Source organism: Delphinapterus leucas, chromosome 2, assembly GCF_059928025.1.
Source record: "Delphinapterus leucas isolate spDelLeu-1000000601 "Yukka" chromosome 2, BTC_Dleu_Yukka2, whole genome shotgun sequence".
Lineage (NCBI taxonomy): Eukaryota > Metazoa > Chordata > Mammalia > Artiodactyla > Monodontidae > Delphinapterus > Delphinapterus leucas.
This window is the reverse complement of record NC_143130.1, coordinates 156096539-156118145: the sequence shown is the minus strand read 5'-3', so window position 1 is coordinate 156118145 and position 21607 is coordinate 156096539. Positions and strand designations below refer to the sequence as shown.

Genomic DNA, 21607 nt, shown 5'->3' with positions numbered 1-21607 from the left:
TGTCACTGCTGACACAGAACATATTGGAGATTATTTCTAACTTTTAAAGGCACTCATATCTGCCATATCATTGACCCTGACATAGTTCAGGATCATATAAATTTGTGCAGGCCACACATTGCAGCCTTGACATCCAGCCTGATGTTCCTTAGCCCGTGAGGTTCTGGCTACACTCAGCAGCCATCTTAGTTCAGGTATTCGCCCAAATGGGATGACATCTGCTTATGACCTTGGAATCAAGAGCTAAATAGGTTATCTTTAAAAGTTAGGAGGAGCCAGTAGAGTACTTATCTTATGAATATGTGTCCAGGTACTGTCCACCGCCTGCTTGTCCAGTAAGTTTACTACTTTCCTTAATGGTTATATAAAATTGCTTTGGAATAAAATCGTATGTATTTTGCTTTGTTCTCAAATATTTCCTGGCAGCACCCCCTTCCTGCTTTCATCCTTCTAAACTATTTGCCAGGACTTACTACTTCCATAGAGTTGGAAGATCCTCCACATCTAATTACCAGCATCAGGCCACTCCAACGTCTGTTCTTCATCCGCTGTGGCCATGCCCACTGCGGGAAGATAGCAGATCAAATCTCCCTGCGGTCCCTGGCGTCCCAAGATCAGGTGTCTGCGGATCGTTCTTCACAGATCTAACAACTGATGTGGAAATGAAGAAGGACCTGACTTTCACCATTCAGTCAGCCTTTGGGGAGAAACCCCTCCTGGAAAACATCCTCTGAATAGGTGATGGTTTTTGGTTTGAGAGATACATCTGACCCCCCAAAATAAGAATTTATTTGCAGACTTGAGGGAATTGTGTGGGGGGGTAGTTTTTAAAAACCCTTCATAGAAGCTTAATTATTGCTAAGCCTTGGAGCCATTGTCTGACCTCTAGAGAAAAGTCTGTGCACTTGGGGAAATATTTGCTCCTTCATGATCTTCCAGGGCCCTGAAAGAGGAGAGAGACATTCAGGGAGGGAGGGGGTAGCCAGCCACGGTTGTACGGGAAGGATATCTCTCAGTTTCACATGCATTCATGGAGCAGGGCTAGTCATCTTGCTTGGTACTGGGGCAAGAGAGGTCAGGAGTGTAGCCCTAGAGGAGCTTGAGGGAGCTCTGCTCTCACGCAGGGAAGAAGGCTTAGTAATGCTGCATTCTCTTACTCCTCAGAGCACAGCTAAGTTCCTCTGGGAATAGAGAAGAGGCTTCTCTTGTCTCCCGTGTATCCAGCCCCAGGTCCTGGGAGGATGGTTCCCTAAAGGGAGGGGCTGCAGTCGGCCAAATCTCAGGTCTCCACGTTCCCAAGCAGCAGGGCAGCTACGCATGTTGATGACCTGGACCCCACGGAGGCCCCGGGCCTGGAACATGTGATAGCCTCTCTGACATAAAACTGCAGGCCCAGAAATCCACAGAGGCTCTTCTTTCTCATGAGCTGTGGTCATTCAGTGAGGCCTCAACTCTACTCATCCCACTGCCCCCCCGCCCCCCCAGTCCTTCCCATCCCTCAGGGGGTCCTGAGCCGGTGGCTCCCCTGGGCCTGCCTTCTCTTGGCAGCCCTTCTGAATCCATCCCCCCAGGTCCCCTCACCTCTACAGCCCCAGCCCCCAAAGGCCACAGGAGACTCCAGAAAGTTCCGGCAGGCCCTTGGGAGCTGAGTTGGTCCTGCGTTAGTCTTCTTCTTGGCTCCAGGTGAAGAAGTCAGCAAGGCTGGCTCCCAGCCCTGGCCTGGAGACCAGCTTGTGTTGCTACACACTGTGTGGAGAGCTCTATGGCTTAGGTTCTAGCTTTTTTTTTTTTTTTTTTTCTTAGTTTCCCAACCAGGCATCAAACCCGGGCCCCCTGCAGTGGAAGCATGGCGTCCTAACTGCTGGACCGCCAGGGAATTCCCATGGTTCTAGCTTTAAAATACAAAAATCTCCTTCACAAAGGAGAAGGACTCCTTTGTGAAGTCCTTGAGACATCATGAAACAAGGAGAAGGGCTACGGTTCTCCTACAGCTGAGAACCACCAAGGTTAGTCAGCCGTGTCTCTGGGTGGCTCAGGTCATGGATGTGGGGACATTTGAAGAACCCAGCACTTCCCAGGTGAGGCAGCTCAGAGGAGCCTGGAGTGAGTTTCTTTGGCTTAGACACATCTGTTTTTGTGAGGAAGGACAGTTTTGTCTGGGTTTGGAGAAAACCAGATGATAAAGGAGGGCCTCAGAAATGTCATGGACTCCAGGGATCTCACTGAGCCCAGAGGAAAAGCCACAGCGTTTGATCCCTCCCCTCCCCTACCCATGGCTGGTTTTCACCTCACACTCAGACACGTATCACAAAACTCCTGTTGAACTAGAGGACCGGAACTATGAGAAAAATATTAAAATGAGTTTTGTGCATTAAATGAGGATGGTTTTTATAAATGCTTGATAATGGAGGCTGTATCGCCTCTTTACTTGATTTAGATTTCCTTAAAATCTAAATGTTAAGGTGGCCAACTCAGCTTTGGCCACCAGTTTTAGGATGGCTGATGGAGCCTCAGGTTAACCAAATTAATATCAGACAGACAAGCAGATAGGCAACAGGCCCATGATGTTGAGGGGTGGAGATAGAGACGGCCAGTTAAATTTCCAGGAATAAGTGGAGGGACATAAGCTCAGTAAGAGCAGGGGCCATGTCTGCCATATCCCCAGTCACACAGCCACACCCGCCAGCTCCCAGCGCAGGGAGTCCCCTGGCAGGGCTCACTGCATGCTGAGTGGGGGAAGTGGGACGTGCATTAGCAGCTGGAGCAGGACAGCCACCAGATAGTTTCCTTCTAGGAAGAACCCCAGTCCGCCTGCTCATTATACCTAGTTCCCCATAGAATCACTCAGGGCTGGGGAGTGGTCTCAGGTTGTCTCTGCGCCTGTACCTTGTCCTAGATGTGGATTCTATCTACTGCCTGTACTTCCCAGAAGTCTCTGTGCTCCTCTGTTGCCTGGAAACGAGACTGGGAGGAGGGAGGAGTAGGGGAACCTGGTGGAAATTGTTTTGGATTATTTGGGCTCCCAAAGGCACCTGTTAGTGACAGGCAGAGCCAGCTGCCTCCTTAATCTGGGCGAGTGGTGGCAGCGCCCCGTTTGGCCAAGGCTAGCCCTGCAGCTTGCCCGCTGCTCCTGGCTGGCCCCATGTCTCTCCAGGGCCAGGGAGCACACTGCCGTGGGAGTTGTACGAGCACAGCCTGAAGTATGGGGCCACCCTCCTTTCCCCTGAGTTCATTTTCTCTTTAAAATCCACAGGAGCTTGAATCACCTTCAATTTCAAAAGTCCAAGTCAGGTGACGGTTACTGATCCCTGAGCTGAGGAGATTAGTCTCTTATCTCAAGTCAAGGTTTCTTGGCGAGAGCCCAGGTGAGCCTTATGCAGCCAGGCAGGTCTGGAGTAATCTGAGGAAAAGGTCCAGATGGCAACAGGGCAGGGCAGGCACAGCATCCCTCACCGTTGCTGTGTCTCCTCTACCTTCCTGGGCTTCTCTCTGGGCTCTGCCAGGACAAACTCACCTTGGGAACAAGAGTGGCCCACCTTGGTCATTCTAGAGCCTGGAGTCCAGGCCATCCAAGAGAGAAGGAGAGGCCACTAAGGAGCCCGGGATGAGAGGGGAGAACTAGGTGCTCTGGCATTGGAGCTAAAGAAAAGGGACTCATGGCCAAGAAAGGTGGCTTCCACTTGGACCAGACACATCTATCTTAATTCCTTGTTTAAACCTCAGCTACACAGGGGAAATGAAATCTCACGTAGGGAACATAAATGTCATCTTGTTTCACTCCCAGAAGTGACCCGCATCTCCCTACAGTATCTCTGCCCGAGGTGATCCTGGTTCTGGCTGAGCACTGCCAGGCATGGGGACCTGCTCCCTCCAGGGCAGCCCAAGGTAAGCCTCCTGCTAGCTTGGTCAGTAGCTGTTCATACTGCCCACGGAGGAGCCTGCCTCCAGCTCCCAGCACCGCTCACACGTGGATGTATCCTAAGCACCTAATCCTGAGGCTGGTCCAGAGAACGCTGCCCCTGAACATGAGGGACTGGGCTGAGAGGGCCAGCGTCTCCTCAGCGCTGCCATGGAAGTGAGCAACGGGACCACTCCCAGGGCTGGGCACTCAGCTGGTCGCAGGAGGCTTTCTTTCCTGCTTCTTATACCTGTTCTCTTCTGGATCTTGTCTGATTTTCTCAGGCAGGCTTTTGGGCTTATTTCTCTTCCTTGCCCTTAGGTCCCAGGGGCCAGGCCAACCACAGGGTGGGCAAGTGGCTGGCTGGCTTTCTCTCCTGGTCCAGACACAGAGGGATTCCAGCTAGGAAGAGTGTTCACCTTCTGGAACCCAGCTCAGCTTTAAGTGAACAACCCGGAGGCCTGGGATTTAGTTTAATTTTCAGATTTCAGTGTGGGCATTCTTTGGAATCAGGTACAGTCGAGGGGACAGGAAGAGGCGCTCAGACTTCCTCATGGCTCTCTGGTAAACTCGGCATACGTTTTAGTCTACATTCACTTCATCTTCATGACTGCCCGCGACACAGTCATGAAGACTTCCTGCCTACCCGCCTCCCGGCATTCTCCCACCCCATTCTGCCCGCACGTGACAGATGAAGGGGCTGAGGCAGAACGCACGTGACAGATGAAGGGGCTGAGGCAGAAGGAGTTTCAGTGGGAAGGCAAATCCAGGGCCTAGAGTTCAAGTTCAAGGGCTAGGAGTTCAGGTCTTCCGCCTCTCCAGTTAAGGCTCGCTGGCTTCCAGGCCTCTTCAGCCCATGCAGCTTCTGCTCCCGCACCCGCTCCCGGCCCCTGCACCAGTGGGGCGCGGTTTGAGAGCTAGGCCCTCAGCTCAGGAGGTGTATCTGGCTGCCGGCAGGGGTGAGACACTTGGAAGGCCTCCAAGGCCAGCAGTGACTTGTTGATACGGCTGATGGTAGGGTAGGGAGTGAGATCCACCTTGAACCTGTGGCAGAGAAACATCCACCTAAGCCAAGGTCTGCAGGGGCCCAGGGAGACTGCCCTGCAGGCGATGGGGGAAGCACAGAGGCAGGGCTGGATGAGGTCCCTGGGGCTGGCCAGGGAAGGCCTAGGAAGGCAGCCCTGCCAGGTTGGGGGTCCTTGTTCACAGGTAGCTCTCTGGGGAGGGACAGTCTTGTGCAGTATCGTCTGGCATCTCAGTTTCCTACTGCTCCTATTCCAGGCCATGGCTATCTATACAACCTACTATGTGTAAGGCCAGTGCTGGGCATTTATATACAGATCATCTCCTCACCCATGTCATAAGCTTCTCAGGCGCAGGGAATGTGTCACACATTTCCATACCCCTAACAGTGCCCAGCACGATGCCTTCCACAGAGAGGTTCCCATCCGTGCCCTCCTGAAGGGCTGATGGAGCAAAGCAGAGGCAGAGCTCACTGCCGGGCACAAACACACCACGTCTGGGGAGAGCAGGCTCTTGGAGTGGACTCTTGCAGGGGCGTCCACCAGGTGACACGCCTCCTCTTAGGAGCGGGGGCTATGCGGTATCACCTGGGCTGCAGTGGGCATGGGAAGGGTGTTACACCGGCTTCTGCCTGTCTCTTACGGCCACAGTGGCTGCTGGGGGCAGTGGGGGAGAGTCTGCGTGAGATGCTACCTCAGTCGATGAAGTCAGGGCCTGACTGTAGGAGGGAGCTGGGCATTTTGAGGGGAGGAGCCAGGAGGAAGAGGGAGGGTGGCAGGGCTCTCTCTTACCTGTCAGCATTTGCCACCTGAGGCGCTAAGCACAGATCAGCCATGGACACCTGCAAAGAGGGTCGGGCGGGCTTGCATCAGGGTGCGCACCCCAGACTCCCACCGGTGACAGCACTGGGGTGCTGGCCCCGGCATTCCCCTCTGCTTCTGGCTCTTCTACACCACCCCCACTGCCCCACCCCCTCCTCATCTCCCCGGGCTGGCTGGGTCTGTCCCTGCAGCTGAAGCGCTTCTCCCAGGCTACAGTGCAGTTGCGCTGACAACCAACTCTGTGGGTAGCCAGAGAAGGCTCGATTGCCTTAGTGGATGTTACTGTGCTTGTTCAAAATTGCCACCACAGGCACTTAGTGAGGGCTCCCAGCAGGGAGGGAAAGCCTCTGGGTGCAGGTGGGGGACTCTGGAACCAGAATTACCATAGAGCCAGGGCCTTAGCCTGTAGGAGTCAAGGGCACCTGAATCCTAGAATCCTAGCATTGGAAGGGAATGGAGACATCACCTAGTCTGATCCCTCATCTGATGGCTGGACCACCTCCTCATCTCAGAGATGAGGTCTTCAACTTGAATACCTCCAGCAATGAGAAACTCACTTCCTCTTGAGGCAGCTGACCAGGAAGGGGCTGAGAAGCTCCCCGTGAGCTAACTTCTGCTTAACGCAGAGAGGACGACCTTGGGTTGCTGACTCCCCACCCTTGCTACAGCTGCCTCCTCAGGAAGCTCTCTGAGCTGTGCCTGCCCTGGGCTGGAGGGAGGTAGCTGAGTCTAAGTGGAAGACAGTGGCAGCCTGAGGTAGGCCTGAGGGAGGAGGCCACCCCCATGGGCCTGGGGAGAGCTTACCTCATCTCCCACACAGTACTTCCCCGCTGTGCTCTGCAGGATCTGCTCCAGAGCTAGAGGGAAGCAACATGAATACTCTAAGGGGAGAGCAGCCTTTCTGGGCCTTGGTGCATAGCTATGACATGGCAGCTAGCTGAGTGGCAGGCTGGAGTGTGTGCTAGAGGGAACACGGCAGTCAGATCTGGAGAGAGGTGATGGGCACATGGGGATAAGATGATGCCTCCCTGTGCTCTGCAAGTTCAGCTACCATTCCCTCCTCTGAGGGGACAAGGCCTGCCACTGGCCAAGGCAGCAGTTCTCACACCGATGTGCTGACACTTTGCTGGCCCTGGCTTCCTGCCTGGAGTGGGCAATGGAGCAGAATTGGGCCATCCATCTCCAAAAGGCCTCAGGCATGAGGTTCCCAGAAGTGCCAGGGGTTGAGGCCAGGTTGGATTCTGCCCAGTCCACTGCCTCCTCGGCCCTGCCCCCCCGCCCCATCCATGCCACTGCCAAGGCCAAAGAGCCCAGGAGGCTGCCAGATGCCAGGGCCCCCAGTGTGAGGGCCATTTCTCTAAGAGGTCACCAGGGGGCAGCTCACAGGGGCAAGGACTCACCATTAAAGCCAGAACTGATGGCCTGCTGGGCCCAGGTCAGCTGGTTCTCCTGTCCCACTTGCTTCAGGACAGACAGGTTCTGTGTAGCCCAAGAAAAATCTGGGATGAGCTTTGGGAGCCAGGCTGAGCCCGCGCACTCAGCCAAGTCCCCTCAGGTGAGCTTGGTTCTCATGTGTCCCTGGCTGTACACCTGTCCTACCCTGGACCCTGTGAGCTCCCACCCTGTGGGCCCTGAGGTGGAAGGGAGGTGATGATCCCAGAGGCCACTTTCTCTGGCTGCCCTCGTGGCCCCTATCCCTCTGGCAGAGATGTGTAAGGGTGGAGGCACAACCCAAGGCCTCTCTCCATTGCATCCAATGCTTCTCCCTGACATGGTCCCTTGTGAGGAGAGGGAGTGTGACACAGGGTTGCGGAGGGCAGCATGGGGGAGGCACATAGGATTGCCTTTCAGGAGATTTGGATGTCTGTCTGCTTCAACTTCCTCTGTTAAAAAAAAAAAAGTGACATGGGGCGGGGGGCCACAGATACACAGTCAGGGGGTCTGTCACACTTAGGGTGACTCTGCAGTCACTCCACCTTTCTGGAGCTATTTCCTTACTTGCAAAGTCAGGGATTAGCACAGATGAATTTTTTTTTTAAACAGATGAATTGTTTTAATACTTTTTTGTTTTACCAGTGAAAACTTACCAGAAAAATCTTAGGAGAATCCCAATCTATGACACAGAACAGGTGAAAGGAAGGCTGCTCTGGTTAAAGGCGGGAGGCGGGGACATGCGCTGCTCAGCCTCTCCCTGCCACCTGGCCCTTTCCCCACCTTGGCAACTCAACTACGGACGTGTCCTTGGAAACCTGGGGCTTCCCAGAAGGCGGCTGGCGTCCCACGGAGTGGATGCTTTCTGGCCTCCCTCCTCCCTCTGCCACAGGGGCCAGGGCCAAGCCCCTGAGAATCCCCTCTGTCCTCCTGCCACCCCGCAAGGCACCTCACGGTGGGCTGGCCAGGGTGCGCGTGCATGCGGAGGGGAGAGTGCATGCGTGTGGGGATGCGAAGGTGAGAGGCGTGTGAGGGAGAAAGCGCACGGGAGCCGCACCTGCAGGGGCTGGATGCCGCTGGCCAGGAGGTGGGAAATCATGCGCACTTGGGCCCTCTTCTTTGGGTCCTGAGGCAGGAGTCGCGGCGTGGGCCGGGTCTCCTCCAGGTACTCAATGATGGCCAGCTGTCCGGAGGCGAGCCGTGAGGCAGGGACCATGGGGGGACTGTAAACTCCTCTTCCTCCCCCACTTCCAACACCACCATCGTCACCACCCCCCTTCTTACCCTTCTTACCATCCTCCCCTTGAGCCCTGTGAAGCCAAGAGGCTCCCCAGGAGGATGAGATCATTTTGGACCCTTGTTCTACAGAACTTAGTCCCCCATATGCTTGAGTCTCCCTTCACTTCCCAAAGCAAGCAAGCAACCTTCCTCCCTCCCCCACTCGTCCCTGCTGAGAGCTGGGTGCCCTGGGCAGACACAGGCAAGGAAGAGCTACGAGGTCCTCTTGCTCAGGGCACCACGCTCATGAGGGGCCTCCCAAAGCCGCCACTCACTGACTGGCCAATGGTGATTCCATCAATCTTCAGGGCTGGCACCTGCTTCATGGGATTCAGGGCCTGGAATTCTTCAGAGAACTGTGGAGACAAGGCCCTGGTGGACTGGCAGCCTGGCCTGAGCTGGCTAAAGCAGAGTCTGGCAAGCAGGAAGCCCTTCGCCTACTGCCCACCTGTACCTCCCTCCCCTGGGAAAGGCACTGGCTCCTAGGCCCAGGGTGACACCTGGGGGATCTGTGAAGTATCCTGAACCCCAGTGGCTGCTGAGATACAGGTTTCATCCCAGTGGCCCAGCTATGTGCTTGTCCCTGCACCTTATATGTGGTCAAGGCACATCCAGAGGGCCTGGCATGCGGCGAGGACCCGCTCACCACCCACACTTCTGGAGCCAGACATGGAGAGGCCAGGCTGTGGTGCGGAGCCTGGAACCTGGGCCCTTCCCATGGCTCTTCTTGCTGCACAGCTGGCCGCCCTGTCCCACAGGGCAGGGCCAGCAGCCTCCTCTGGCCATGGGGACCACAGGGCGCATGCTCATCTCTTGCCTGCAGAAGTCTGCACCCCCTGCCGGGCCCCTCTCCAAGGCCTCTAACTCCTACATTGTGGCCTGGGGGCAGCCTCCTTACCTGCTGCCCCCCATCCTTTGTGAGGTTGATGGTTATCATCTCATAGTCCATGTTTTTCAAGGCCAGAGCTAGGAGAGACAGCAGACAAGTCAGTGACAGCCTCTGACCACACTTCCCAGGGTGACGAGAGGGAAGGAGGCTTCTTTCTCCACACTGCTGGGTAGCCCTGTCACCTTCTTCCCAACTTCCTGGATCACCACCCGCTCCCCTACCCCAGGGCCATGATGCTCTGCCTCTCTTGCCCCTGGACTCTCTGTAACCCCAGCGGACCTCTCATGCCTCTAGGTGGTGCTATGAGGGTGTGTGCCCTGGCCCGCTGAGGGCTCCTGGAGGACAGCAGGGAAATGTCCCCTTCATCTCTGCCCCTGGCAGGGCCTTACCCAGTGGCAAGCAGGGCTTATTTGTTGGAAACATGCAATCATTCCTCCATAAAGGTCATCTGAGGGCCAAGGGAAGGTGCTCAGTGACTACGCAGGGCCCACACAGGCAGAGGACACTCTTGTTCTGTTTAGAGGAGAACCCCTTTCTAATCCATTCTCTCTGTTCTCAGGGCTGTTCACTACAGATCCCAAGGCATCAGGGCTCTCTGGTGACCTCAGCACATCTGCTGTGACTCCCAGTGGCTGGATTTCCTCTCCATCTCCTTTGATGTTTTCCTCCCAGCAAGGTGAGGGCAAAACACTCGGTCAACCCTAGTGGAGGAGACTGTGTGTGTAAGTGTGCACACTTGTGCCTTAAAATATGGCGATGGCCGGTATCAGGCAAATGAGTGAGGGGAGGAGCGCAAGACGTGTCACAGTCTGCAGGCAGCCCAGGAGATGCGGGGCTCCTCCTCAGCGCCGGTCAGCTCCACCCTGGAGAGTGGAAGTGGTTGGGGCCAGGCAGGAGGCCAATGCATGGTGGCCCTGCAGAGACAGTGCCCACGCTGCTGGTCTGGCCCCGTCAGGGCAGAGGCTCTGGGCCCAGGGAGGGCGTCTTCTTGGAGAAATGTGTCCTCGGGCACCCCAGTGCTCTTGCCTACTGATTCTAGCAAATACCAAGTGACTGTGGGAGGGGGAGGGTCATGAGGATGGCTTCCGAGTCAGGAACAGGCTCCTGGCAGCAGGCTACCTGGGTTTAAATGTCATCACATTCACTTGCTAGCTGTGTGGCCCTGGACAAGTAACGTCACCTCTGTGCCTGTTTCCCCATCTGACAGGCAGCATAGGTAGTAAAGAGCATGGACTAGCTGGAGCTAGGCTAGCTGGTTCAGATTCCAGCCCTGCCTCTTACTAGCTACATGATCTTGGGCAAGTTACTTAACCTCCCTGTGCCCCAGTTTTCCCACCTGTACAACGGTGATGATAAGAATACCTCCCTCCCAGGGTCGTTGAGGTTTAAGTGGAGTCATGTACACAAAAACACTCAGCACTGTTCTCTTTCTGTACGAGCTGCTATGACTATGACCTTGGCTGAGGGCTGACTTAAGCTGAGGGACAGAAGGGTCGAACCAGGACTAAACCAGAGGGCCCAGTTTCTCCTTCCCTGAAGCCTCTGGGGTCCACACTGGCCAGCTCTGTTTAATTTGCCAGATCAAATAAGATAAGAACTGAGGAAGGCCAGCTGTTCCCTGCCAGTTACCAAGGATCTCTGGATTCTGTGAGCCTGCCTGAAGCATGGTTGCTAAGGGGCTTTGGAGAGCAGAGTGGGAGAGGTGGCAGGCCCAAGAGAAAAAACACCCCTCCCCCCCTTCCTCTAGTTGGACTTCCGAGGTGGAGGTGCCATTCAAGGCTGAGGGCTCCAGGAGACTGGGGATGCTGTGGCTGGTGCCCTGTCTGACAGAGGCTTTTCACCCAGGCCTCCCTCCACCCCATACCACCCAACTCCAGCTCTCGGTGGAGGTACAGCCCTTACCAATTCGAACTCTCCATGAGCAGGAGCTTCGGAAGTAGGAATAGAGGATGGGCTGAGGAGAGAAGACGAGGATGCATGTTAACCCATGCTTGGTGGGTTCTCAGCCCCAGGAGCCCACTGGAGGGGAGGCAACAGCTCCCAGCCAGGGGTTTCCAAGCCACCACTGTTTCTTCCCAGCCTGCTAGGCCTCCTTCCTCAGGCCTGCGTCTGGAAAACTCAGGCCAGACTCAGAGCTCTCTGGGTTAGAGGCCTTGGGAGTCATGTGGGGTCCCTCAGCTCCAAACTGTGCCGTCATGCATTCCTGATGTCCAGGGGGCCCCCAAAGGGGCAGCCAGACTGCAAGTGCCCTCCTTACCTTCCTAGATTCAGCCATGATGATGTGGTGACCCTTGGCCTCTCAGGGAATGTCCCCTCCCACAGAACTGGGGGCAGGGGGAGGAACCCTAAAGGGGTGGATCCCATGAGCCAATGGGGAAGCTGGGCTAAACAGGCATCAGGAGAACTTTGACTCTGGTCAGAAAGGGCATCTCTTTCTAATCTGGGGGAAGCTTTTTATGCTTCTGGTGGAGTCAGGTCTGGTGTCCTGGGCAGACAGCGGGGCCTGGTTTTGAAGCAGTAGTTCATGTGGTGCAGTGGGCTGGGAGCTGGCATACTGGGAGTCTGGTCCCAGTGCAGGAACTAGCCCCGCATGACTGGGGACAAATCCCTACCTTCTCTAGTCTTCAGCTCCCTCATCTGTAAAACGAAGGGTTGCCCTAAAATGATAGCTTATTTCCTTCCAACAGTGGCAGAAAGACCAGGAAATCTAGTTTTCTGCGCTTTGGTGCCCATCTCTTTCAACATTCCACCCACCAGTCCTCCAGACTCTCAGCTGATCTCATAAAAATAGCATCTGGAAAACTCAGGCCACACTCAGAGGGGGGAACTTTCCTGGCGGTCCAGAGGTTAAGACTTTGCCTTCCAATGCAGGGGGTGTGGGTTCGATCCCTGGTCAGGAAGCTAAGATCCCACATGCCTTGCAGCCAAAAAACCAAAAAACATTAAAAAAAACCCAGAAGCAATATTGTAATAAATTCAATAAAGACTTTAAAAATGGTACACATCAAAAAAAATCTATAAAAAAAAATAGCTGGGGAATATGCCCACTGACTCCAAAGCTGAGGTCATAAGCTGGCAGCCCACAGTGTTCTGTTTGGTCTATACTGTATTTAAAAATGTTTCAATTCATTGCTAACATTAAAAGTCACATTGTTTCATATACAAATCCTGTTGTCTGTTTTTTCTTAAAAAAAAAAAAAATCTGGAGATAGTGAACTCAGTTTCCTGAGGAGCAAAATTGATCAGAGCCCATTAATGGCCCCTTTTAGAGAGGGCATGCCCTCTCAGATCTGCCACGGCCCCCACCTCGTCCACTTCTCTCATTTTTGTTACTCTGAGGCCCCTGAAAGCAGCAGGGTGTGTGACCTCTCCTCTGAAGTTTAGGGGACTCACCAAGCTGCTACCTGACCTTGCTTTCATCATCCCTGAACTACCAACTCCATCTTCGACTCCACCTTCTACGTGGGCAAGGGCACAAGTTGGAACCCAGTCCCTCCCAAGTTAGTTCCTGACCCTGGGAGTTCCAGTCTATTCTGAAGGCAACTTTCGTGGGGAAAGTGAAGATAGTTCTGGCACAAAGGTCAAGTGATAGGCAGCAGGCGTTCTTGGAGGGAGAAGAGTTCGTAGGCCACAACTGGATGTACCCTGTTCCAGGGTGCATCCCTTTCCTTATTTGGTTAGGCTGGAGGGGCCCCTGGGGCCAAGAGGCAGCTACACTGAAACAGAATGGAACCACTAGAGAGCTGAAGACATCAGCTTAGAATCCGTAAAGAAATGCCTTACCTAATTATTAAATGTTACACCTTTGACCTAGACTAAGGGTGACCACAGAATCACTGTAAATGCCCTGCTCTCAGGTTTCTTATTTATGGGCCATCAGGAGATGTAATGGAGAGCGGTTTCTGATCTTTCTCTTACCAATGATAACTGCATAAACCATCCCATGTTCCTTTTTGCATTTGTAGGGCTAAATTTTAAGCCCAAGTAAAATATCTGTTTCATCACCACTCCTGGAAGAATTGTTTGTAATTCAAATATGGATTGTCACCACTCTAGCAGATTTTATTTTAAAACCATCTCTTACACATGATCTTCGAGAAAGACTCCTAAACTCCTATTTGGGAGTGGGAGGGCTATACACTGTTAAAGTGATGCTATATCCCACCTGATGGGCCTGCCACCTTCCTCTGAGCTACAATAGCTGTTCTCAATCTTTAATAGAGATTGGTAACAATGGTTCTGGGGTTGGTCCTGGGAAATACAAATTAAAACTGGTAATAAGGTCCCCAAGTGATTGTGATGACTGTAAGTGCCACAGTTTCCCCTCACCCCTGGCGCTCTCTCAAAATGCAAACAACCCTGAAAGGCCATTTAACTGTTAAGAACTCCCGGGCCGACCGGCAGGGCTGTGCGGAACAGGGAGACGAGGGACGACGCTCGGAAGCCCTAGCAGATTGAATGGGGTTGGGGGTGGGTGGAGAGAGAGATGAAGAGCAAGGGTACAGCCACCAAACCAAGTCAGGTACTCTCCACGAGGACCCTGCACCTCGCGCCCAATCCTCTCGGGATCACAGGCCACAGCGGGTAGCGCGCAGGTGCAGAGCGGTGCCAGCGCGGCGCATTGCATGCTGGGAGTCCCCGTAGGAGCTGTGGGCGGGGCCGAGCGGCTCCCTTTGACCCCCACCCCCCAAGATTTCTCCGTGTTTCTAAGAAGAGCCTCTCTCCCCTGATGCGTGACACAGACCTTCCCCACTTGCATCTCGCACTCTGGGCGACCCCTCTTCCAGGCCAGAAAACTTCGCGCCTGCGACTCTCCGAGTCGTCGACGATTCAGGCCCAGTGAGACCCCGACACGTCAGAACTTACGTTTTCGTCTCGGTAAAGCTAGGGCTTGGACTAGAATGAACTTTAAGGTCTCTTCTAGCTTGCCCCGCCCTACCGCCACGCTCCCACTCCTGGCGCTGCTGGGAATTGCAGTTCCGTGAGCCCGCTTTCTCCCCGGCCCGCCCGGACGTCATGCTCTGCGCCCCTAGCCGCCTCCTAGCGGCCCGGGCGGCGACCGCGCTCCCCTTCCAGCCCAGAGTCCGGGGTAGGGAACTACATTTCCCAGGGACCCCGCTGCCGGCGCAGGGAACTACATTTCCCAGGGCACCCCGAGCCGCCGCTTGGTGACTTATTGGTGGGGCGGCTCGCAAGACCCAGCGTGCTAGCGGGCCGGAGGGCCATCCTGAGGAGGGGAAGGATGCCGCCGGCCGTAGGCGGAGGCCTGGCAGGGTCCGAACTGCGTCCCCGGAGGGGCCGCTGTGGGTCCCAGGCTGCTAGGGCCGTGGGCCCGGACGTGGCCACCGAGGCTACAGCGCGGAGCCCCAAACGGCCTGCTCCGAGCTCGCGGCGCTTCGAGGCGCCCGGCCGGTGGGCTCTGCTGGCCCTGGTGACGCTGATGTCCTTCGCTACCCGCTTCCACCGTCTGGACCAGCCGCCGCACATCTGGTGAGTGATGGGAGGGACTGGGCAGGCACCATGGCAACTGGGAGGGAGGGGCGCGCCTTCTCATTGGTCTGGAGGCACGGAGAGGGCGGGATTCATAGGTGGAGGGGCGGGGCCGCGCTGGAGGTGAAACAGGTTTCTGGTGGTTGGCTCTGCCCAGGTGCAGTCTCCGTGAGAGAAATCTTTTTGCTCCGGTGTGTGTGAGAGTGGGATTTCCTTAGGATCTGAGGAAGCAGTCTTCGTGTCTTGCAGGCTATGCTGCAGCGTCTCACCTGGCTCTCAAATGGTAGCTTTTAAAGGTGCCTTGAACTGACCCAGGAGAATTGGAAATTCTTAGTACAGAATTTCCTAAGGCCTGAGTTCCTAATCTGCAGGATTTCCAGACCTCCACGGAGGGGAACATTCCTATCTGAGTACCACATTCTCGGGAGCCAGAACAACCTGTGTGTCCACGAATGATAACAAGGGTCCCAGGAAGCAGGTCTGGGGGCATCCTGTGAGGATGTATTTTCTTAAAGGCTTTATTTTGTAGGACTAAGGTGCAGGAGTCAAATTTCGTTAAAAAAAGCCTTAAAAAGTCTCCAGCTCGAAGGAGGAAAATTTTTATACAGATTGAAAATGGTTAATTTGTTTGGCCAAGACGTGATACCATGTTTTCTCAGTATCACTGAGGAGAAAGTGTAGAGGTTGTTAGAAATGGAACTCCTTGACTAAAAAGCAAGCAGGCTAACAAACTGTCAGGGTTACCCTACTTGGAAGTTAATGAATTAGCTTGTTACTATTTCATGAGTGCTGGCGGAAGATGTGAGACTCCTGGGTCAGAGTCAAAAGACTTATTACTCGTAGCAGAGGAAGCAGGATGAACATCGGCCTATTGGATTCAGTTTCTCATGGCTCCAAAGTCCCACGGGGTGACGCTGTGGGCTCAGATGGATGACTGCACACATTGTGCGTTGCCTTGCAGCTAAGGAGCAACAAGCTTGGGGAATTTACAAAAAGCAAGTGTACTTTTTGCCCTGGAGAGAGATGTTACCTCATCTCTCAAGGCTGCTTGGTGCAAACACAACTTTGGGAAATGGCCCAGGTAAAGTGCAGTCAAGGCCCTGCATTCTCCGCATGCCCAGCAAGGTGTGTGGAAGTACAAGAGACCCATGGAGGACTGTCTCTCCCAACAGTCTCACTCCTTGATTTTACACTTTCTTGGCTTCTAGCAAATTTTCACATGAATGTGCAACTCCATTGGCTACTCGGATTAACCTGGCTGAGGCAGGGACCCAGTCTGTTTAGTTTGTCTCATACAACATTTAATTAAGGCTACTCTCACCAGGAGTCAAAACAGCAGGGTGGGGCTTCCCTGGTGGCGCAGTGGTTGAGAGTCCGCCTGCCGATGCAGGGGACACGGGTTCGTGCCCCGGTCCGGGAAGATCCCACATGCTGCGGAGCGGCTGGGCCCGTGCGCCATGGCCGCTGAGCCTGCGCATCCGGAGCCTGTGCTCCGCAACGAGAGAGGCCACAACAGTGAGAGGCCCGCGTACCGCAAAAAAAAAAAAAAAAAACAGCAGGGTGAGGCCAACCTGTGGTGTTAACGTGTGCCCTCCAGGGTGCTGAAGTGGGGTGGGGAGGGACCAGGAAAGTCTTATTTCAGATAGCTGAGATGTAGTCTAAGGCCAGTTTGTTATCCATTATAGTCTGTACACAGGTGTTTAGACTGACCTCTGATTTTTGATGTCACTGCCAATAATTACAATGAGTTCTCCCATTTAAAAAGCAACTCCCATGCCCAGTGGAAAGACATTCCATAGCACATTCTTCCCTGCATTCTAATATATTACCTGAAGGGGTGCAGATCACTCCAGTTCAGGATTTTTTGTTAAATATTATTTGGATTTCCATCAGCTTTGATTTAGATCATCATTACAGTGATTTGGTTAAGCCCCACGGGCAGTGAGAGTCACTGCGTCGTTGCAGCCTCAATCACTATACAAGGCATAACCTAAGGTCCCTAGGGTGTCAGGAGAAGCTTATGAATTTATATCAGTCATACTAACAGAAGGTTGTGCCAGTCTGTGTTTTTGCGCACATGCGAGGGAGGTCCATGTTTGGAGTTAATGTTGATGTCGTCAGGGACATGAGGATAGTTCAAGACCGGCCATGTCCACATGAGTTTTTCTGGTTTCATAGTGGAATAACAGAGTCAGCAATAGGTCAGATTGCTAGCTACAGCTGCCACTGACTTAGTTGAACCGTGTTAGTATTTTGCCAGGCTGGGTGCTGGGCCTAGGAGGCAAAGAGAGCATTAATTATTTCCCTTCTCTTTACATTTCCAGGGGCCTAAGATGTTCCTTCCCCAGGTGGAAAGGTTGTTTGTTTCCTCCCACTGCCATATAATCAGTGTGTCCCACTCTAGTACCTGTAATTTCACCTTTACTCCAACTATTGCATACTAATATCCAGACCTTTCTGTCATGGGCACTGTCAGAAACTTGACAGAGACTTATTATGTCTCCCATCTTGGTCCATGTGAGCCACTGTAGCGGGACCTCACAAGCAGTGTGCTCAACCAGGTGATCTTTATGCACTAAAACCACGTCACTCCAACAAGAAAACCCAAGTGACTGAGCTGGAATTAAGTTTGAATCCCATAAATCCCCAACTGCACCCCCAGGCTGATCCAGAATTGCTGTTAGGGGAGACCAGTCGAGCCCAGGAATAGTCAAGGAAGAATCTCAAATTTTCAAAATAGGTTTTTATAACCTTCCACCCCTTTTGTTCTGATCATTACCCAGTTGGTGGCCGAGAGGAGATGAACACCTAGTTAGGTGACCAAACTACTTGACTAAGGTGTGTGAACAAGGAGGAAGGTGAGGGAAGTTGACTCAGAAATCTTTTTGAGAAGACTGTTCAGTGCTCGACAATATCAGATACCCGTGGATGGTCTGGAGTGTGGAATGTCATCAGATTTTTGGCTATTCAGCCATTGCAAAAAAAAAAAAAAAAAGATGTACCGTTGTTAGACTGTAGATGGTTTGGAAAGCTGAAAACACAACACGGTTTAGTTTCAAGGGCCGCAGTGATATATCTAGAGTCAGGTGATTGGGCTGGAACAGCATCATCAGCACTAAGCCAGACGGTGTCAACAGCAGTGGGGCACCCGTGATAGCCTGGAACGCGGAACAAAGTCCGAGTACAATCAGTGTCCTCGGAGTGGCCAGTACCCCACGCAATGTGGCTTCCTTTACTGCAAGACAAACGTGCCAACTTTTGGCAGGAGTCACAAGTTACCACAATGTAGCAATGGCTTCTGCTTTGGAGACGTATAGTCCTTTACTTTGTGCCCAGTCCATGGTGGTAGACGTGTTTCCATGCCTGGTGTATTGATGTATGCAGGTGGCAATGGCAGCAGTCTGGATGGTGCAGGTTTGATCAGCAGCTTGATTCTAATCAGTCTTATCAGAATACTGGCCCTTACTGGGGGCATCTACAGGAGTGATCCAGATTGTCCCATTGGCAGGCAGCCATGATTTTTTTCCACAGTTCTTGGCTCGGAAGAGGGGTGTTTTACATTTCTTAGTATATAGCCTTACAAGTGACACACCAGATGGTTAGGCCAATGGCAAAAGCCTAAGGGAAAATAAAAGTATAACTTGTCTGTTTCTTAGGAGTATTGTCTAAGGCAAGGGTGATGACTTTCAATTCAGTGCATTGTGCCAATCAACCCTTATTGCAGTCGGTCTTCCAGAAACGTCAGTGGGGCTGGATGATAGCTATTGCCCTGTGGACACCATCTGCTTTTAATTTAGCCTATAACCATCAGTGAACCAGGCACAAACATTAGGAGGAACCTCTGGGAATCAAGATCCCACTGAGTCAGCGGCTTTGCTTCAGGTGGTGGAGTGGAAGATAGTTTCTTCCAAAGGGGCAGCTGCCACCTCTTCTTGAAAAACCAAGATGCCTCTAGGGCCAGGCCGGCTATACTCTTGAATATACCACTTCCATTTCACCAGCGAGGCTTGTCGAGCCTTTCTGTCGTTAGTCATAGATTTCAAGTTGACCCACCCCAAAGTGACAGTATCAGGCCAAAGAGTCCTAAGGTCTTCATGGTTCAGGCCCTCAAGTTCAACAAGAGCTTAGTAGAGGGTGACAGTTGCCCCTTTAAAAGGGTGTGTACTTGGTGCCTATGTCCAGCAGATGGCGCTGTCATGGAGCTCTCCAAGCCTCCCTCCCCAACCCCTCGCCCCGAAATTCCATCTTTAAAGCTGTAATGTCCCTTTCTCGTCTTGTGATTTATATTATTTCTGTAGGACCACTTGGGAGGGGACAGGATCACCTCTCACTAAATTAGCAGTCTCTCAATGGGATAATCTTGGACACATATGGGATAAATACGACTATGCCTTCAGCAGTGGGAGACACAACAGTAGTTGCAAGGGCCCTACCCACAAGGCCACTTTCCCTTCCCGTCCCCGCTGGGAACTTGGCTCAGACCCTATCAGTTGAATTTGGGTGCTTTTTCCCCTTTCAACTAACAAGTCTAATAGGCCTGCATCAGGAGCTATAATGACAGCCACCTAGAGGTTATGCCATTCCCAGGTGGGAGGTGTGGCGAGTGCTGGATGCAGGGCGCAGGAGGAGGCCTTTTTGCTCCTTCAGCCCCTCAGCAGGCTTGGCACCACTTCTTCCCAGTCTGCTTTCCTGTGTCTGGTGAGCACCTGGGCTTAGGGGCTTTTTCTTTCAGTCCCTGTACACACTGCTATGGTCCTCCCTGCAGTCCTCGGCACCTTTGGTAATCCCTGTGCCTAGCAAATCCTCTTACTCCAAGGGATTGAGTAGGGTGCTCCTGTATCCAGTAGGACTTTGAGCTTGAGTCCCTCTTCTCCCCAGAGTTTCCCACCACACTAGGATGGGTGTGTATGGCCTTTAGTCCCCTTTAGGGACAGGGAGACCTTAGCCCCACCTGTAATCATCTTACTCTTTAAAGAAGCTGAGATTGTGCCAGAGGGGGAGGGGTCATGGGACACGGAGGGAGTGGCTCTGAGCCTCTAAGCAAGGCACACCTTTAGCTTGAGCACACAGCTCACCCGAGAACCTTTTAATGTTTTCATTTTACCCAGAGTTCTGCGTTGAATAGCAAGGTCCTTACCGCTGGCACCATATGTAAGCACTGGGGCCTCCTAGATTCATCAGCCCGTCCATCTTGCCTTTTGGCTGGGGCTGCTTAGCTTATTGCCCCAGGGTTGTGATTATATCCTTTCCTCCTTTTGCCCAGAAGGCCGTGGGCAGTAACCAAGGCAGCATTCAGACAGTTTGTTTCAATCCTGCCTCTCTCCCCTCAACCGCATTCATAGGCAGGACAGTGGGGGATTCTTACTACCTGCCTTCCCCACCACTTGGGCAAGAGCATTCGCTACCAGATTCCAGGGAGTCTTCCCTTATCCCCTAACCCAGTCCATGATGGCCCTTGTCCTTTCTCTTAAGGAAAGCTATGACTCAGCATCCTATGCTTGTCACCGAAGCTGTCAGGGTTTGGGGTTTTATTTTTATGCTACTTGCCAACTAATGAGTTAGCCTGTCATTGTTTTATGGATGCTGGCAGGAGACAAAGTCCTAGGTCACAGACAAAGGCCTTTATTTCTCACAGCACAGCAAGCAGGATGAGCATCAGTATGTTGGCATCAGTTCCCCTTGCCCCCAGTGTCCCATGTGATACCCTGGGTCTGGATGAATGCCTGCACATGCAGGGGGTTGAATCACAGCTGAGGAGTATTGATCTTGGGGAATCCGCTGTTTTATAATAAGCAGTAAACAAGACTGCTCTCTGTCCCAGAGGGAGACGTGGTGTCTTCCTCAAGGTTGCTGCAAGCATAACCCTGAGAAGTGGCCTGAGTAAAGAGCAGCCAGGACCTTGCATTCTTGGCGTAGCCTGCAAGGTCTGTAGAGCAAGAGAGAGCCAGAGAAGACTGTCCGTCCCACCACAAACACGCAGTAAAAGCCAAGAGGAAGTGTGACTATTGCTACTAGTTTTACTTGAAGTAAAAATCTTACACCCCTTTATCAATATGTTTCCAAACAGACTTCAAAACTAACCACAAATGTTGGGACAGTTTAAATAGTGCCCAGCATGTGTGGGACATTATAGTCTGCAGAGTTCTTTCCCATGTGTTACCTGATACCTGCCTCCCTGCGAGGTGGACTGGCGGATGCTACTGTTGTCTTCATCACGTAGATGAGAAAAGAGATCCGGAGAGGGTGAGTGATTTTGCCGGGTCATGCTCCCACAGTGGGTGGCGGAGCTGGGACCGGATCTCTCTTTTTTCTGCAAATGTATTTTGTCACACTGCTTGGAAGTTATTTTTCTGTTTGACATCGCCATGTCACTGTCCTCATTTCATGTCAAGCCATGTGCTTAGCAGACGCAGAAGTAGATTTACCCTTCTGCCTATTTATTAGACCCAGTGTGTAAAACACACAAACAAAAAAAAGACCCTGCATTTTTGGTAAGAGCATGTTTTGTCCCTTATTCTGTAGGACAGTGATAACTACTTACAGAAGCTGACCTGGGGATGGATAGTCACTAGAAAGCAACTGTTCTTCTGAGCTGCAGGGAGAGATTGACAAACAGAAACGGCCAGGTTCTGCTGGGTTACTAGCCTGCCGCTGTGAAGCCCCCGTGTAGGGTGTGAAAGGTTTACTGTGGTTGTGTAGAAGAACAAGATTTTTGCATTGTGTTTAAAAGCTAGTGTATTAGAATCACTTACTTGCAAAATAATTTGTAAATAATGA

At 52.8% G+C, this 21607-nt stretch overlaps 2 protein-coding genes across 4 annotated transcripts in view; one reads left to right on the top strand and one right to left on the bottom strand.

The window, feature by feature from the left end:
* Positions 1-4357: 4357 nt before the first annotated feature.
* Positions 4358-14338, bottom strand: GSTZ1 (glutathione S-transferase zeta 1). Of its 2 annotated transcripts, none has more exons than XM_022576457.2 (9): positions 14085-14338; positions 11243-11294; positions 9350-9417; positions 8727-8807; positions 8231-8356; positions 7143-7221; positions 6547-6599; positions 5713-5762; positions 4358-4942 (listed from the first exon to the last, which is right to left on the bottom strand). In XM_022576457.2, the coding sequence occupies exons 1-9, from the start codon at positions 14097-14099 to the stop codon at positions 4816-4818; spliced, it is 651 nt and encodes a 216-aa protein (XP_022432165.2). In that variant the 5' UTR covers positions 14100-14338; the 3' UTR covers positions 4358-4815. The 2 variants fall into 2 exon arrangements, with proteins under 2 accessions (XP_022432165.2, XP_022432167.2); XM_022576459.3 differs by having other exon boundaries at positions 14207-14338.
* A 10-nt stretch (positions 14339-14348) lies between these two features.
* Positions 14349-21607, top strand: part of POMT2 (protein O-mannosyltransferase 2) — a 45502-nt gene continuing 38243 nt past the window's right edge. The window contains exons 1-2 of one of the 2 annotated variants that reach the window (XM_089908016.1): positions 14720-14830; positions 20898-21073. In XM_089908016.1, the coding sequence (XP_089764142.1) occupies positions 21051-21073 (23 nt within the window). In that variant the 5' untranslated portion in view covers positions 14720-14830; positions 20898-21050. Of the gene's footprint in view, positions 14831-20897; positions 21074-21607 lie in introns of both variants that reach the window. The other variant, XM_022576454.3, reaches the window with a different exon arrangement.